The sequence below is a fragment of the Oryctolagus cuniculus genome, chromosome 2 (assembly GCF_964237555.1).
Source record: "Oryctolagus cuniculus chromosome 2, mOryCun1.1, whole genome shotgun sequence".
Lineage (NCBI taxonomy): Eukaryota > Metazoa > Chordata > Mammalia > Lagomorpha > Leporidae > Oryctolagus > Oryctolagus cuniculus.
In genome coordinates this window covers 20,009,287-20,024,711 of record NC_091433.1, presented here as the reverse complement: position 1 = coordinate 20,024,711, position 15,425 = coordinate 20,009,287, and the positions used below count along the sequence as shown (strand labels likewise).

Genomic DNA, 15,425 nt, shown 5'->3' with positions numbered 1-15,425 from the left:
ACAAAGGTGCCCCGTGCCTTGTGCCAGGCCTCTGAGCTGTGGGTCCTGCCTCCCTGGGACATGCTCCACCCCCTCTGTGGAGCCGAGCCCTGGGTTGGCGGTAAATATTTGTTGAATTTTATTGAGTAGTTTGCAAATAAAGACTCCAAGCAAATGTCACTGGCAAATGTTCTTTTCTTTAGTCATAATTTCTTCCCAAGTTCACTGCTGTTGTTTATTATTTCAGCATAGTTAATATTCCACCTTGGCTCAAATGAACTCCCTATTCTCACGCACCCCTAAATCCTTCATGGACTTTGACAATTAAGCCACTGTCTCTACTGGCAACCAATCCCTTAAGATTCCCATGGGAACAAGGAAGAGCAGATGTTGGCTGTGGGATGTGCAGACTGTCCCCGTGCAGGAAACCCACTCCCATCCCATCCACCGTACTGGGAGGAGGGAAACTGGGCTTTGCACTTCTTGAGAAGAGGTGCCTGGAAGCAGTGCTGCAAGTTTAAAAAGTCATTGCTGGGGCTGGCATTATGGCACAGTGAGTTAAAGCCCTGGCCTGCAGTGCCAGCATCCCATATGGGCGCTGGTTCGAGTCCCGGCTGCTCCACTTCCGATCCAGCTCTCTGCTGTAGCCTGGGAAGGCAGTGGAGGATGGCCCAAGTCCTTGAGTCCCTGCACCCACATGGGAGACCCAGAAGAAGCTCCTGGCTCCTGGCTCGGGATCAGCTTAGCTCCAGCTGTTGCAGTTATTTGGGGAGTGAACCAGTGGACGAAAGACTTCTCTCTCTCTCTCTTTCTCTCTCTCTCTGACTCTACCTCTATCTTTATTTGTCTTTCAAACAAATGAAATAAATCTTTATAAAACCATTGCCTCCCTGGCATTGTGATGGGCGGGAGAAGGAGGCTCTGGGAGCCCTGGGTCTTCCTGGGCTTCCCCCTGTAGCTCCCACTGTGCTCCTGCCTCCAGGGTTTGGTGCTGCAGGTGGGGCTCAGCCCGAATAAGGCAGCTGTGGCTGCTGCAGGGGACCCTTTGGAAAAAATGACATTTTTGGAGACTGCAATTTTATTCCTGGGGATTTAGAAACATTAAAAAAAGGCACATTATAAAATTTATGTGCACCTATTTTAAACACTAGAAGAAAGCTGATAGCACGCACAAGGTACTTCAAAGAGTGTGGGAAAGCAAAGCTAAAAGTATGAGTTTGTTTTGGTGCTAAAAATTCTGAAATCCATGCCTAGTGCTTTCATAATATGCATTTTCCACGTATTATGATAAAAATTGGTTTGTTTTGCACCAAAAAATTTTTACACAAAAATAAATGCATAGTTTAGTTCTGTTTTTCTATGAAAATTTTAAAGTACCCCTGTATGCATTTTAATGTGTGGTGAGCCTGGCCACTTTTTATTTTGTGGGTTAGTTTTTAGTATTTTTAGCTTAATTTTTAGTTAGTTTTTAGCTTAATCATACCGCATAGGAAAGTTAGTATTCTGTTTTTTTCCTAAACAGTTATTTCTTCATTTGAAAGGCAGAGATGCAAAGAATGGGGGAGGAGGGGGGGCGGGGGGGAGAGAGAGAGAGAGAGAGAGAGAGATTAATCCCCAAATGGCCAGGGCTGGGCTAGGCGGAAGCCAGGATCCAGGAGCTTCTTCCAGGTCTCCCACTTGAGTGCAGGAGCCCAAGCATTTGGGCTGTTTCCCACTGCTTTCCCAAATGCATCAGCAGGGAGCTGGATCAGAAGTGTAGCAGCTGGGACTCGAACTGATGCCCATATGGGATGCTGACACTGCAGGCAGAGGCTTAGCCTTTTACGCCACAGCGCCAGCCCATTATTTGTTTATTATTCCCACTAACGTGGCATCACAAGTGTGTTCCTTGGCACTACAGGGTTCCTCCGGCCCTTGCACAAGAGCCCATTGATTGGTTGCGCTACAGTCTTCTCATTCTGAAAGTGTTTCTCGGTTTGTGACTTTTTCTCCACATAGCAGTGCCATCGCCATTCTCTTTTCTGCTAAAGCTGGTCCTCGTCTGGATTACTCTTAGCCCAGAATGACAGAGGTAGAGTGCCCGGGTCACTGTGCCGGGACGTTTGGAAGGCTGTGGATATCACCTAGGTGCTGAGAGTGGGGGAGGGTGCACCTGCTGATTAGCTTTGAAACTTTGTTAAATGTGAATGGGACCCAGAGCCGGTTTCCTTGGTGGCACTCCCTGGAGGCATCCACCTGCAAGGGCTTAGGCCAGTGTTCCCCTTAGGAACTTAAACCATGTGGGTGCGGGCGTGCACACACACAAATATAGTAGGTGTTATATTCTGCAGTTTAAAAAAAAATCATGACACTGACAAAAGTAATCTCTTTGTCTTGTACTTTTCCCTGGTGCTTCTTAAAAGAATCGTGTTTTCTGTCTGATGTCCGGGGGTCTCTGTTTGGATCCATTCACTCTCTCCTTTCTCCTGATGGAAAATGCAGCTCTTGAGGATGACCATTGCCAAACAGAGGCTGGGGGATGAGGAGATCGGCGTTCGGCACTTTGCAGCCCACGAGCGCGAAGACTTGGTGCAGCAGCTGGAGCAGGCTAAGGAGCAGGTGACTGGTCAGCCCTTTGAAGTGTGGGAGACACACTGGCACAGCTGGACGTAGGGGAGCGGGACCGTGTGTGCCCTTGGTTCTCAGAGTCAGGGTCACAGCCCCCGGTCCCATGCCCGGTCCCCAAGCTGACTCCCTGTAGGTGCCACTGTTCTGAACGCAGCAAGAAACTTCCCCGCTACCCAGGATAGACAGGGAGGGACCCACGTGTGACAAACTGGCCTTCATTTGCAAGTTTCCACTAAAATGCTGAGCGATGCTGCTTAGGCAGAATCTCAGCGGGTCCAGAGCCCTAGGTAGGGAGCAGCTGAGAGAGCCTGGATTTCGTTCGCCTCTTCTTGCTAATTGGTTTTGAAGAGCAGCTTTCTGGGTCTACAGCGGATTGGAAGACGTCTCTGTCAGACACTAGTAGCCTCTCCCAGCGTCTGGAATTTGTTTCCCGGAGCTGCTGGCTATGGGGCACGCCACAGCGGCTAGGAGTTTGCTTCTGGTTTTCCACGCAGCTGCACCTCTCTCTCTCTGATGGCGAGAAAGGGGGTCCCCTTGCCTTTAGCTTGTATTGCACCCTGGTGCGTGGCACATGCGAGTGGAATTAATAAGCCCTCAGAAGGTCCGTCAGGCTAGCAGGAGGCTCTGCCTCTAGCCAGAAAGCCCGCGGGCGGGGGCCGTGGTGAGTCAGGGCCCTTCCTTGGGTTTCAGATCGAAGCTCTGGAGCACGACCTGCAGGCCTCGGTGGATGAGCTTCAGGACGTGAAGGAGGAGCGCTGTTCCTACCAGGACAAGGTGGAGAGGCTGAACCAGGAGCTCAACCACATCCTGGGCGGCCACGAGAACCGCATCATCGACGTGGACGCCCTGTGCATGGAGAACAGGCAAGTGGCCAGGCCAGGTGGGCCGTGCACCGGGAGCCACCTGCAGCCCTAGTTACATGGGGAAAATGGCCTTGCCAGTGAAAAGAGAGGCACAGCTCCCCCGGGGAACAAGGGCAGCAACGTCCTGTACAAGGGTATCCTCCCAAAGTCCGTGGGAAATGTGTAGAATGAAAAAGGCACGTGTGGGGGCCAGCGCCGTGGCTCACTTGGTTAATCCTCCACCTGCGGCGCCAGCATCCCATGTGGGCCCCGAGTTCTAGTCCCGGTTGCTCCTCTTCCAGTCCAGCTCTCTGCTGTAGCCCGGGAAGGCAGTGGAGGATGGCCCAAGTGCTTGGGCCCTGCACCCGCATGGGAGACCAGGGGGAAGCACCTAGCTCCTGGCTTCAGATTGGTGTAGCAGCCGTTTGTGGGGTGAACCAATGGAAGGAAGATCTTTCTCTCTCTCTCTCTCTCTCACTGTCTATAACTCTACCTGTCAAATGAAAAAAAAAAAAAAGTAAAAAAGGCACATGTGGATCTCACAAAGTGTTTGCAGCAAAAACAAAAGCATTCTTTAAATCTGTTTTCCCACGAACTTTCCAAAGCGCCCTCACATTCACTCGCTCTGGCTCCCGGGCTCTGCCCGCGCCCTTCCCCGTTGGGTGCAGACACATGGATGCAGTCAGAGCCCCTCATTACTGCTGTCCAGGAGAGGGAGAAGGGTAGGACAATAAATGCAGAAAGTCCCTGAGCTGTTTCTCTGCCCCCAGGCAAATTTCAGCGTGGCTCAGTGTCTGACTTGATGCTCTCTGCCTGCCTTGCTCCCCTTGGAATCACCTTAATGAGAATTCTGTGAGAACTGTGTTGCTGCCCCCTAGGGGAGCCCTGTGAGGGCTGTTCTAAGTGGGCTGTCTGTGACTGGGGCATGTCTGACCTTGATGGCCTCCATTAAAGAAAAGGTCATGAAAACACACATCGTCCTCCTGCTCCTTTCTGTGGGGAGAAGGTGATGTCTTATGTGTAAGTGACACCTCTTCCAGCGGGGGTGTTCATTGTTTGCTCTTATCCTTTTTGTAAAAGATTTATTCCTTATTTAGTTGAGAAGCAAGAACTACTAACAGAGAGAGGGAGAAACAGAGAGAGAGGTCTTCCATCTGCTGGTTCACTCCCCAAATGGTTGCAATGGCTTGAGCTGACCCAATTCAAAGCCAAGAGCCAGGAGCTTCTTCCAGGTCTCCCACACCAGTGCAGGAGCCCAAGGACTTGGGCCATCCTCTACTGCTTTCCCAGGCCATCAGCAGGGAGCTGAATTGGAAGTGGAGCAGTGGAGATTCGAATATTGCATGTGGGGTGCTGGTGCCGCAGGCGGAGAGTTAGCCCAATACTCCACAGCACCGGCCCCTGTTCTTATCCTTTAGTGTGTGGATTTTCTTTTGCCCCCGAACACATCTTGGTTGTCTCTGTTCTTTTCCAGGTATCTTCAAGAGAGGTTAAAACAACTCCACGAAGAGGTCAACCTTTTGAAATCGAACATTGCCAAATACAAGGTAGCGAAATGGTGACGCAGATGATGGTGATTCAGTGTTGTACATCTAAAAGTCATTCCGCTTTCATTCCTTCTTATATGCTGAAGATATCTCTGCATTTGCCTAGCCTCCCACATAGAGTCCCTTAGGCAGGATCACTGGGGCAGCCGGTGAAAACTGAAACCCTAAACAGCGAACAAAACCCAAGCAGCTTTTATAAGAGCGGCTCCTGGGGCTGGTGCTTGGGCAAGGTGCACGGAGACCAACAGAACCCAGCCCCGTGTACTTTATTACCTCTGTCTATGAGAAATTAGCTCTCTTATCCATTTTCTCCATAAAGCGTTCAGTCATCAGATGCTGTTTGTCTCATAATCATCCATAAGAAAATGATTTCCGAGGGATGGGAGAAACAAAGATTGGGAAATGATGATCGCGACGATAATGTTCACGTCACATGGAAAGGACAGAGTGTTTAAATTCTCCCCACTGTTATTTCGTCTAATTCCAGCACCATTAGTTTGATAATATCTATTTCTGCAGATGTTAGTTGTAAGGGTTATAATTAGACAAATCTCCTGGGTTTCTCTGCTTTGAAAATAGATTTCTCTTCCTGAGGGTGAAGTTTTACAGCCGTCTGGCAGCCTGGGAGAGCCTACTCGCTCCCCTGCTTGTTGGTGGTAGCTTGGTTGCTCCGTGCTGTGGGGGCCACGCTCTACACCCATCTGTGCCTACGCTCGCCTCCAAAGGATATGGCTTTTAATACGTGATTCTTAAAAATGTGTGGGTGCAACGTTTAGCAAAGTGTATTCAGTTCTATATGCCAAGCACTGGCTATTTGCTACCTTGTGGGAGAGCAGATGCATAGAATAAGTCTTAATTCCAGTAACTCAGTCTAGTCCGGTTGCTCCCCACACTACCTATCAATTCTCATGTAAGAATCTGCCCGAGGACTGCCGAGTCCATAGCACACGTGCACTTCCTCACTCTTGTGTCCATGGCAGGCATCAGTAATCAATCACGGATCTCTTTTCCAATCCAGCCACAGACTCTGTCAGTTACCACCAGTAGAACGTGCAAGTAGCCCGTTTTCCATCTCATTCTGTTCTGGAGGGATTCCCGTTAACTCATGACTTCACCTGTTAGTCTGCCTTCTTGCCTCAGGTTTGACTCAACTGGACAGACATGCATGGGACACCTTTTGAAGACAGGGGGCAATAATTGCTGTCACTCTGCCAGCAATTACTCTTGGGACCCTCTTGGGTCCCTACAAATCAGCACTCTGGCAGGGACCCAGCACTGGACGTTTGTGTGCCCATGCGAGGGTGCACCTGCTGTCGCCGGGCATTTTCCGTGATTGATCTTCTGACAGAGGTCTTTATTTTTCTCCCAACGCTACTCGAGAATGCTCTCGAGAGGCGGAAGAACTCGAAGGGCCAGGGGAAGTCGAGCAGCAGCGCTCTGACTGGAGTCCTGTCTGCAAAGCAAGGTAGGATTTTGTGCTCTGGGAGGCACTGCTTCAGGGCAGAGAGTGCTGGAGCTGCTGGCTCCGTGGGCGGGGAGGCAGGGCCGTCTGAGAGCGGGAGCTCCCTGGCTTCCACCTGCCTCAGAACTTCCCGGAGGGCTTGTCCAGGTTCCATCCCAGAGTTTCCGACTCTCCGGGTCTGGGGTGGGACTGAGAATGTGGGTTACTGAGAAGTTCCCCAGGTGCGGCAGTTTCTGGCAGTTTCTGTCGGGACTGACAGTGGGGATGCCTCGACCCCGCCTCTCCTCTCACAATGCTTTCCTTTCCCTGGTCAAAACTTCAGCAGCTCCCGGGATGTGTTTCCGCCTCGTTGAATTTCTCCTCTTCCCGGCCTCTGCCTTCCGAAGGGATGAGTCCCAAGCCACTGAGATCGTGTTAGCATGGAATTTGGGCCTTTGGCAAGGAAACATTTATTGATTGCAAGTTTGTTCCTCCTCCTTGTCAGTTCCAGTGAAAAATCATGACCTTCTAGGAACAGCCCCCGGGAATAAACAGCGGAGAGTCCCTTCTGATGCTTAATGTTGGGAACTCGGTTCTAAACCCGAGCCGCCAGCCCCCCGCGCTTGCTGAAGTGGGCACGCCAGCCACACTCAGGCCTGGCGGCGGGGCGGTCGGTCTGATGGCGTCTGTCTAGCACACTGGTTGTGGAACGCACCTCAGCAGTGATCTGAGGGCGGTAAATGAAGCCCACGTGCGTACGGCACGCGGTGTGGCTAAGCCTTAAGACAATCGCCTCTGAACCAGCATGAAATAATCACAGATGCGTGTAAAAGTTTTGCTACAGGAACGTTCTTCATACATTAATTATAATAAGAAGTGGAAACAGCATCACTATTCAGCAATAAATAAATTGTTACATGTCTGTGTGCATAGGCTACTGAAGTAGCCATGAAATCCTATGTTTTAAGGAATGTTAATGATGGGGAATTTTGCTAAGTGAGAAGAGCAGGGCTTCCTCCCATTCTTGAAGAGAAAATATGATGTGAATTTGTATGTCTGCAGTTGGTATTTGAAGATATAGAGTGGGGGATGCATGCTGGTTTTTTTTTATTTATTTTCTCTCTGGCCAGAGTACCAGTGGTGGTTGTCTTTTGCGTGATCTCGGTTTACATACCCCTTTTAAAAATATGGGTTACTTTTGTAGTGAAGCTAGGATGAAGAATGTACTTTAAAAACCCAAACCAGACTTGAAGAACAGAATCTAGAGGCAGAAAGGACACATACGCACGAGTATAAGAATGTTCCTAGGCCGGCGCCGCGGCTCACTAGGCTAATCCTCCGCCTTGCGGCACTGGCACACCGGGTTCTAGTCCCGGTCGGGGTGCCGGATTCTGTCCCGGTTGCCCCTCTTCCAGGCCAGCTCTCAGCTCTCTGGCCAGGGAGTGCAGTGAAGGATGGCCCAAGTGCTTGGGCCCTGCACCCCATGGGAGACCAGGGTAAGTACCTGGCTCCTACCATCGGATCAGCGCGGTGCGCCGGCCGCAGTGTGCCGGCCACGCCGGCTATTGGAGGGTGAACCAACAGAAGGAAGACCTTTCTCTCTCTCTCTCTCTCTCTCACTGTCCACTCTGCCTGTCAAAAAAAAAAAAAAAAAAAAGAATGTTCCTAGGGCAGCAACACAGGAGGCAAAGAATTAGCAGTGCACCGAGTGGATCAGGCCTGTGCTGTGGGTGGGGCTGCTGGCTCCCAACAGTGACTCGAGCTCAGCCAAGCATGATGCTGGAGCAGACTGTTAGCAGGATTGTTTCTGAAGAAGTTGTGGCGATTGTAGCAGATACCGCTCTGGTCTTATTCGTCACTGGCATTTTATTGCCAAAGAGGCCAGCGAAATCTTTCACTGACGGAAGTATGATATTTGGAATAAAAGCGGTGATGGTCCTACTAGGTTCTAGTTAGTTACACCATGCCTGAAACATTCCTTTTTACGTAAGTGGAATAGAGAAAAAAATCAGGAAAAAAATGTTTAAGTAGACACATGTGAAACTGGACCAAAAACCAGAAGTGTCTATGAGAGCCCTGCCTAGATGAATGGACATTTGTTTGCAGAGACTCATTCAGGGCAGGGTATGCACAGGAGAGGAGGGATCACTTGGCGTAGGTCTCCGTCCTGCCGTTACGTTGAATTGTGTGTGTTGTTTGTCTTCATTTTGAAGCTGGCCGTGAGTGTGATTAGTTGGTAGAGTAACAAGCATTCTGGAATATCTAGCATTTGTGTATTGTATTCTTTCCAGTATTTAGACATTTGCTGTCTGCTGTGAAATTCTTTGCCATATCTTTGTACAACGTATGCTGTTATTTGCCTAATATTTTTCTTTAAATCCATTTTAAAGTGGCGTGTTTGACTCGGCCTTGTCATGTGTAGTAGCATCTGTGAAAGCCCTGATTTCCTATGCCACTTATATTCTTTTCTACAATACACTCAAATAAATACATAGCTATTAACAAAAATCAAAGCTATTTTGCATTTTAAATAATCTCCACAATTATATTGCCACCTTCCGGGGTATCACACCATGGGGAACCCTGAGATACAGCAGGGCGCTCGAGGGTCAGAGTCATTGTCATTTGTGTGGCTGTAAGACCTTCAACCACTGTGCTTAATCTACCTGTGCCTTGCTTCCCTGTCCAGGAACTAGAAATAAACAATACTTCCTAGGTCCCCCCACCACACCTGTGTGGTCATGTGTCAGTGAGCATGAAAGTTTTTAAACTATGGGACAGATGCAATATTATTGTCCTCTTAAAATGCTGGGCTAGGCTGGCGCCGCGGCTCACTAGGCTAATCCTCCGCCTTGTGGCGCCGGCACACCGGGTTCTAGTCCCGGTCGGGGCGCCGGATTCTGTCCCGGTTGCCCCTCTTCCAGGCCAGCTCTCTGCTATGGCCAGGGAGTGCAGTGGAGGATGGCCCAAGTGCTTGGGCCCTGCACCCCATGGGAGACCAGGGTAAGTACCTGGCTCCTGCCATCGGATCAGCACGGTGCGCTGGCTGCGGCAGCCATTGGAGGGTGAACCAACAGCAAAGGAAGACCTTTCTCTCTGTCTCTCTCTCTCACTGTCCACTCTGCCTGTCAAAATAATAATAATAAAAAAAACCTGCAAATCTCATGTATTAATAAAAATTTAAAAAAAAAATGCTGGGCTAAAGGGCCCGAGGCTGTGCTTCGCCTTCACACTGGATTCTGATTGTTTGGCCTGGGGCACCCGAGGTGGACGCTGATACAGTCCAGCAGCACTTAGGAGCTGGGGACATGCCTAGGAAGAGCTGATGCTGGTTTGCAGTCGACTGTTCCGGGAGAGTTGGGACCTGAGCTGTCGTTTCCCTACCCTACTAGTTCAGGATTTGCTCTCGGAAGATCACGGGTGCAGTCTCCCAGCGACGCCGCAGTCCGTTTCCGACCTGAAGTCTCTGGCCACGGCCCTGCTGGAGACCGTCCACGAGAAGAACATGGTCATTCAGCATCAGAGGCAGACCAACAAGTACGTGGCCGGGCACGCGCGTCGGGGGAGGGCCAAGGTTGCCCGGGACCAGAACCCCGGTGGGACGGCAGGCTTCACGAGGGGGAGGGGAGGCCGGGGACTGTCTGCTACCATCTCCAGCATAATTGGAAGACTTTTTGCTGGTCTCTGCCCTCCATCCTAACACTGAGGTCCCACCAACCCATCAGTGGGGTGGTAGCTGTCCCTGGGTCAGAATGTCTGCCCCTAATCACGGTCCCAGCTCTCTCCCAGTGCCTAGCGTGGTGTGGTGCAGGCCCACCGTGGGCACCCCTGGGATTTGATGGACAGATGCTTGAACCATCTCATTCTTCGTTCCTGTTCCCCGTTAGGTGACAGCTTTCCTGCATTTGTTTTATATTGCGTTATATTGTATGTATTATAATATGTTATAATATGTTGCTGTGGGTCTTCAGCACCTCTCCTACTGGCTCCTGTCTTCCTCATCGGCTCCATCCTCAGACTCTGGCCCCCCGCCCCACCCACACCCAGGCACCGCCTTGCCCACCTGCCAACTCCTTTCTGGGCACCAGCCACCAGCCTCCTCTGCAGAGCCAGGCTGGGTCCCCACTGCCTACTGGAACTGTCAATCTGCCCCTCCTCTGCAGGTCACACCTTCCCAAGGTTCTAAGCGATCAGGCCCTGTATGGAAAAGAGACTTGTTTGTGTTCGGCCTTGTTTCTTTTTGTTTTCATGCTTAACTTTTGTGTTTCAATAATTGCTGAGCCATCCTGTGGTTCAGAATCTAAAAGACTAAACAGCAACGTATGTGCAAACCTCTCTTCTCACCATCCAAATTCCCTTCCTGGGGAAACAGCCATTCCTCATTGCCTGTGTGTCTTTCCTTGCAGAATACAAGAGGATATCATAAGAGTTCGTGGAAAAATGGAATTAAAAGATAAGCTCATTCTGATTGGAATCCATGTATAGACTTTTCCTGATCTACGTGTCCACGAACTTTTTGAAACACTCTCACATACACACACACACATACACACACACATATTCTCCTACTTATATATCTATATATCCATCTCATATCTCATGGCAGTTAATATTTATCCCCCCCCCACAAAGATTGTTTTCTCACTGTCCTGCTCCTTGCTTTTTTCCTCTTGTAACAACACGTCTTCGAGATTGTTCGTAGGTTCGTAGGTACCTAGGGTACCTAGTACCTAATGTGCCAGTTTTAACTCTAAGGAAGTCTTTCGATGCATACTTCCACTGCGTATTTAATTTATGGTGCTTGTGTAAGGAAACTAATTATGCTATAAGTGGAACGAGGGCTGAGAACGGAGTGTGAATTGGATCTGTTTGCTGTTACGCCCGTAGTTTAGTTGTGTACATGAAATAATAGAGCTTTGTGTGGGCGGAGCTCTATACACTGGAAGACAGGGGTTCCATCTGTAAGCAGGTGCTCCCCCTACTGGCCGCCCACTGCCTGACAGCTCCCCTCCATGAGAAAGCCCAAGGGGAGCCATCTTGAAGATTTGATGGAGAAACCTAGGACTTTATATTTTGAGCAACGTTCAGTTCATAGGCAGTTTGCTTGGAGGTCGTCTCGCCAAGGTGGGCGGTTCTCTGGTTGTTGCTGAGCAAGGGACAAGGTCCGTCTGTCTTACGGACTGGTGGCCAAGGGTGAATCCCTCCGCCTCCGGTCCTTCCAACCCTGCAGGGGTGGGGGCAGCAGTGGTGGGCAACAAACAAGGGCGCAGACCTGCATCGTGCACAGAGGGTTAAGCTGCCACTTAACTCGCATATCGGAGTGCTGGTGCAAGTCCCAGCTGCTCTGCCTCCCATCCGGCTTTCTGCTGAAAGTGCCTGGGAGGCAGAAGGGGATGGCTCAAGTGCTTGGACCCCTGCCAGCTGAGTTGGAAACCCAGATGGAGTTCCTGGCTCGTGGCTTCTGCCTCGCCCAGGCCTGGCTGTTTGCAACCATTTGGGGAGTGAACCAGTACATGAAGGATCTCTCTCTCTCTCTCTCACTCTGCTTTTCAAATAAATAATAGATCTTTAAAAAACATATGAGAACATATTGGCCTTTTGCTACCCTCCTGCTGTGTCTCAAACAATTTCCTTTGCCCTTTCCCAGCCAATGGTGACTGCACTTGGAAGTTCAGGATCTTGTGTAGCAGCACAGGGTGTCATGTGTGAGAGCAGAGATTCAAATGAAGGCCCCCAGGGGTGGGAGTGGGGGCGAGGCCATCTGCGGCGATGGAGAGCAGTAGCCCCTTGCTTGGTCTCTAGGCCCCTCACTCGGCATCCCTGCTCTCTGTAGGGTCCAGAGAGCAGGTGCAGTCGTGGCCACTCACTGGGTTAGTTCTGTCTTTGGAGTTTCCTAACCCTGACCTCACTGGTGTCCTTGTCGTTGGAATCCCCCTGTTGGAGAGTCCATCTCTGGAATTTTCTAGGATGCCAAGTAGACATAAGCTGATATGCCCCCTCTCCTCCAACAATCTGAAGCTAAATAGAAGCTTTAGTTAAAAATGTCCTGTGTCTACCTACACACACACACACACATATACACACACACAGTCAAATCTGTACATGCCTCCAGCGACCGCCAGCATTGTCTCCTATCTTCTCAGCTACACTATTGAAGCTGTGTCTCTATTCCCCATTCTCATAGTCTGCTTTGCTGTCAACCCGGTCTCCAGGATTCTGGATTTTCTCTCTCCTGAGTCTTGAAACATCTCTCTCTCTCTCCCTCCCTCCCCCCCCCGCCTTGGGTCAGGCACACCTTCTGAGCAGCTTCTTCTCCATGCCCATCCGTGGCCCCATTCTAGACTAAGATGGTGTGGATCCCCGTTTGCACACGGAACTTCCCTTGGCTTCTGTGGCCCAGTGGCCCTGGCCCCCACCTGCCCCCATCGCCTCCCTCAGGAGGTCTCCCTGTGCCCTGTCCTGACTTCCCTCGCTGCTGGAGCTCAGAGCACCGTCCCAGCCTGCCCTCTCGGGTCTCTGCCTGCTCCCGCACGGCCACCCCGGCTATCCCATGCACTCCCCCACAAGCACCCCAGCCCTCCAGGCCGACGTCATCACCCACCCGCATGCTACTCACCCTCCTTGCTGCTTGTTCTGTTTCCACTCTTACCCCTCCCATTCTCACCTCCACGCCAAGAACACTGTTCCTGAACTCCATCCTTCCTCTTCAAACCCTGCCACACCCCTCATTGCTGACGCCGCAAGGTCTGCCCACTCTCAGTGTGGCGGCGTCATCATTGATGCGGTCCTGCCAGTCTCTGCGTTCATCTTCAGGGTTACTTTTGTCTGGGGCCTGGGTAGGTTAGGGGCCTCCCTGAGTCTCAGTTCTTTACCTAGGAGTGAGGCTCCCTGGTCAGTGGTTATGAAGGACTGGGGAGGGGTGTGCAGTGTTCACAGAGACTCGTGGTTCTCCGTCCCCTACCAGACTCTGAGGCCCTCAAAGACGGGGACAGGGGAAGGCAGCTGGCCTAGCAGTTAAGGTGCCGATTAAACACCCACATGTGGTACCACAGCGCCTGGGTTTAAGGCCCTGCTCCACGCCCAGCTCCAGCTTCCTGCTAATGCAGGCCCAAGGACGTGGCCCCAGTAGCTGGGCTTCTGCCACCCTTGTGGGAAACCTGCATGAGTCCCTGCCTCTTGGCTTTGACTCCAGCCCAGCCCTGGTCATTGCAGGCATTTGTGGGGGAGAAACAGCAAATGAGATAGCTCCTACCCACCCCACCACCCCACCCTGCCTCTCAAATAAATGCAACCAATAAAGACATTTTTGAAAAGACAGAGATGGGCAGCTTCTCTTCCTTATGCCCACAGCCTTTCGGCAGAGGTGGATGTCAGGGTTGGTGGTTGAATTGGTGAAACCGAGTGGAAGGGGCGCTGTTCCTACAGCTTCCCCCTCCCTGCGTGAGTACTGCCGGCTGCTGAGTCTCAGGTAGCGCCTCTCCTCTCCCTGGGCGGCCTCCCCACCAGGTGAGGTGGCCCCTGCTCTCGTCAATGAACGCAAAGCACTTGGAGCATCTTGGAGTCTCTTTTATAAGTCCACTGTGGCCACATCCAGACTTCAGGGAAGGCCTGAGAAGGGTTACAAGAAGTCTTGTTTATCAAGGGCTACTGGGGGATGATGGTTAACAGCATGCACTTTGGAGGCAGATGAAGACCTGGGTTCAAATCCAGACCCACAACTAACTGAATCCAGCATGTGGTTTTGGCCAAGTTGACACCCCTCACCCCGCGCCTTTGTTTCCTACTGGGAAGACAGGGTATGGTGGGTGAGAGCGATCCAAGGGGGTGAGGGAAAGACAGAGCTTTGAGGTGAACGGTGTGTCCTTAGGCAATCTGCTGAACCCTTCGTTCACCGTGGCCGACCTGTGTGAAAGGAGGGTGAGAATGTCACGGTCTTGGGTTAGATGAGACGTTGTAAAGGCGCTAGGGTTCAGCATGGGCCCTGACTCCCACCGAGGCCTCCAGAAAGAGGAGCTGCTGTTCACAGACGTGCCGCCGCTGCTGCTGTTGCTGGTGGCATTGCTGTTAGTACGACCACCAGACTTTTTCTGGGTCCACTTTACCACCTCCAGCCCCCCATGGCCTGCTGGTGTCCGGCCAAAGAAAGCAGCCTCCACGGACAGATGTAGGCAGGCACCCAGGAAGTCGACTGTTGGGATCAGCAACAAATTCATTTCTTTCCATCTCTAGAGCAATGGCTGTGTTTCCCAGCAACCCCAAATGTCTGTTGCCACGCCTCCAGAGGTTGCCCCGCCGGCTCGCTGCATTCACACTAGAGCTGAGCTTTTGTTTCCAGAACAGCCGCACACGGTGATGCGATCTCATTCAGAAACAGGCATGAGCTTGGACAGTTGTGGCTGCAGCCCAAGCCCGTCAGCTGGTGGAAAGGGAGCCTGGATCAGGAGATGTGAGCAAAATATTGAAAGCAAGATTAGGAGCTGTAGTGTCTGTTGAAGGGTCAGGGGCATGAAAGCCAAACAGGACCGACAAACCGAGCGAAAGTGGAAAGTCATGGATGAAGACTCTGCAGAATGCTAAGACTTGAGAAGCAAAGCGAAGCGCTCAGTACCCAGGGGGAGAAAGCCACATGGAGTAATGGCAGAGTTTGCTGTGAACGCCAAGAGAATATTAATGAAGATGCTGCAAGTCAACTCAGGTAAAAGCAGGGAGACGCGGAGCCTCACATATGTGCGGATCCATACATATTCATGCCTCTGGATGTATGTGGGTGTGCGCAGCTATCTCTGGAATACAGAGGGGGGGCAGTCCTGGTGTTCTGACTTACCCTGCGGAAGGCATGGCAAGTTTGCTATTAAGGTGATTTCCACACCCTTTTAGCACAGCAGTGCCAAGAAAATCCCCCCAAAGAAAATAAAAGACTGGTTTTTCAAGTGCCCAGCCAGTGGAAACTGATTGAAGTTTCAGATGGCTATCAAATCCTTTCGCAAGCATATTTAATTTAGTCTGGAG

The 15,425-nt window shown here is 51.2% G+C and overlaps 1 protein-coding gene across 2 annotated transcripts in view; it reads left to right on the top strand.

The window, feature by feature from the left end:
• Nucleotides 1-15,425, top strand: part of CCDC149 (coiled-coil domain containing 149) — a 97,902-nt gene that overhangs the window by 64,530 nt on the left and 17,947 nt on the right. For both annotated transcript variants that reach the window (XM_008274661.4, XM_017350540.3), the window contains 5 exons: nt 2,461-2,577; nt 3,277-3,449; nt 4,903-4,975; nt 6,356-6,440; nt 9,809-9,953. In XM_008274661.4, the coding sequence (XP_008272883.2) occupies nt 2,461-2,577; nt 3,277-3,449; nt 4,903-4,975; nt 6,356-6,440; nt 9,809-9,953 (593 nt within the window). The remainder of the gene's footprint in view (nt 1-2,460; nt 2,578-3,276; nt 3,450-4,902; nt 4,976-6,355; nt 6,441-9,808; nt 9,954-15,425) is intronic.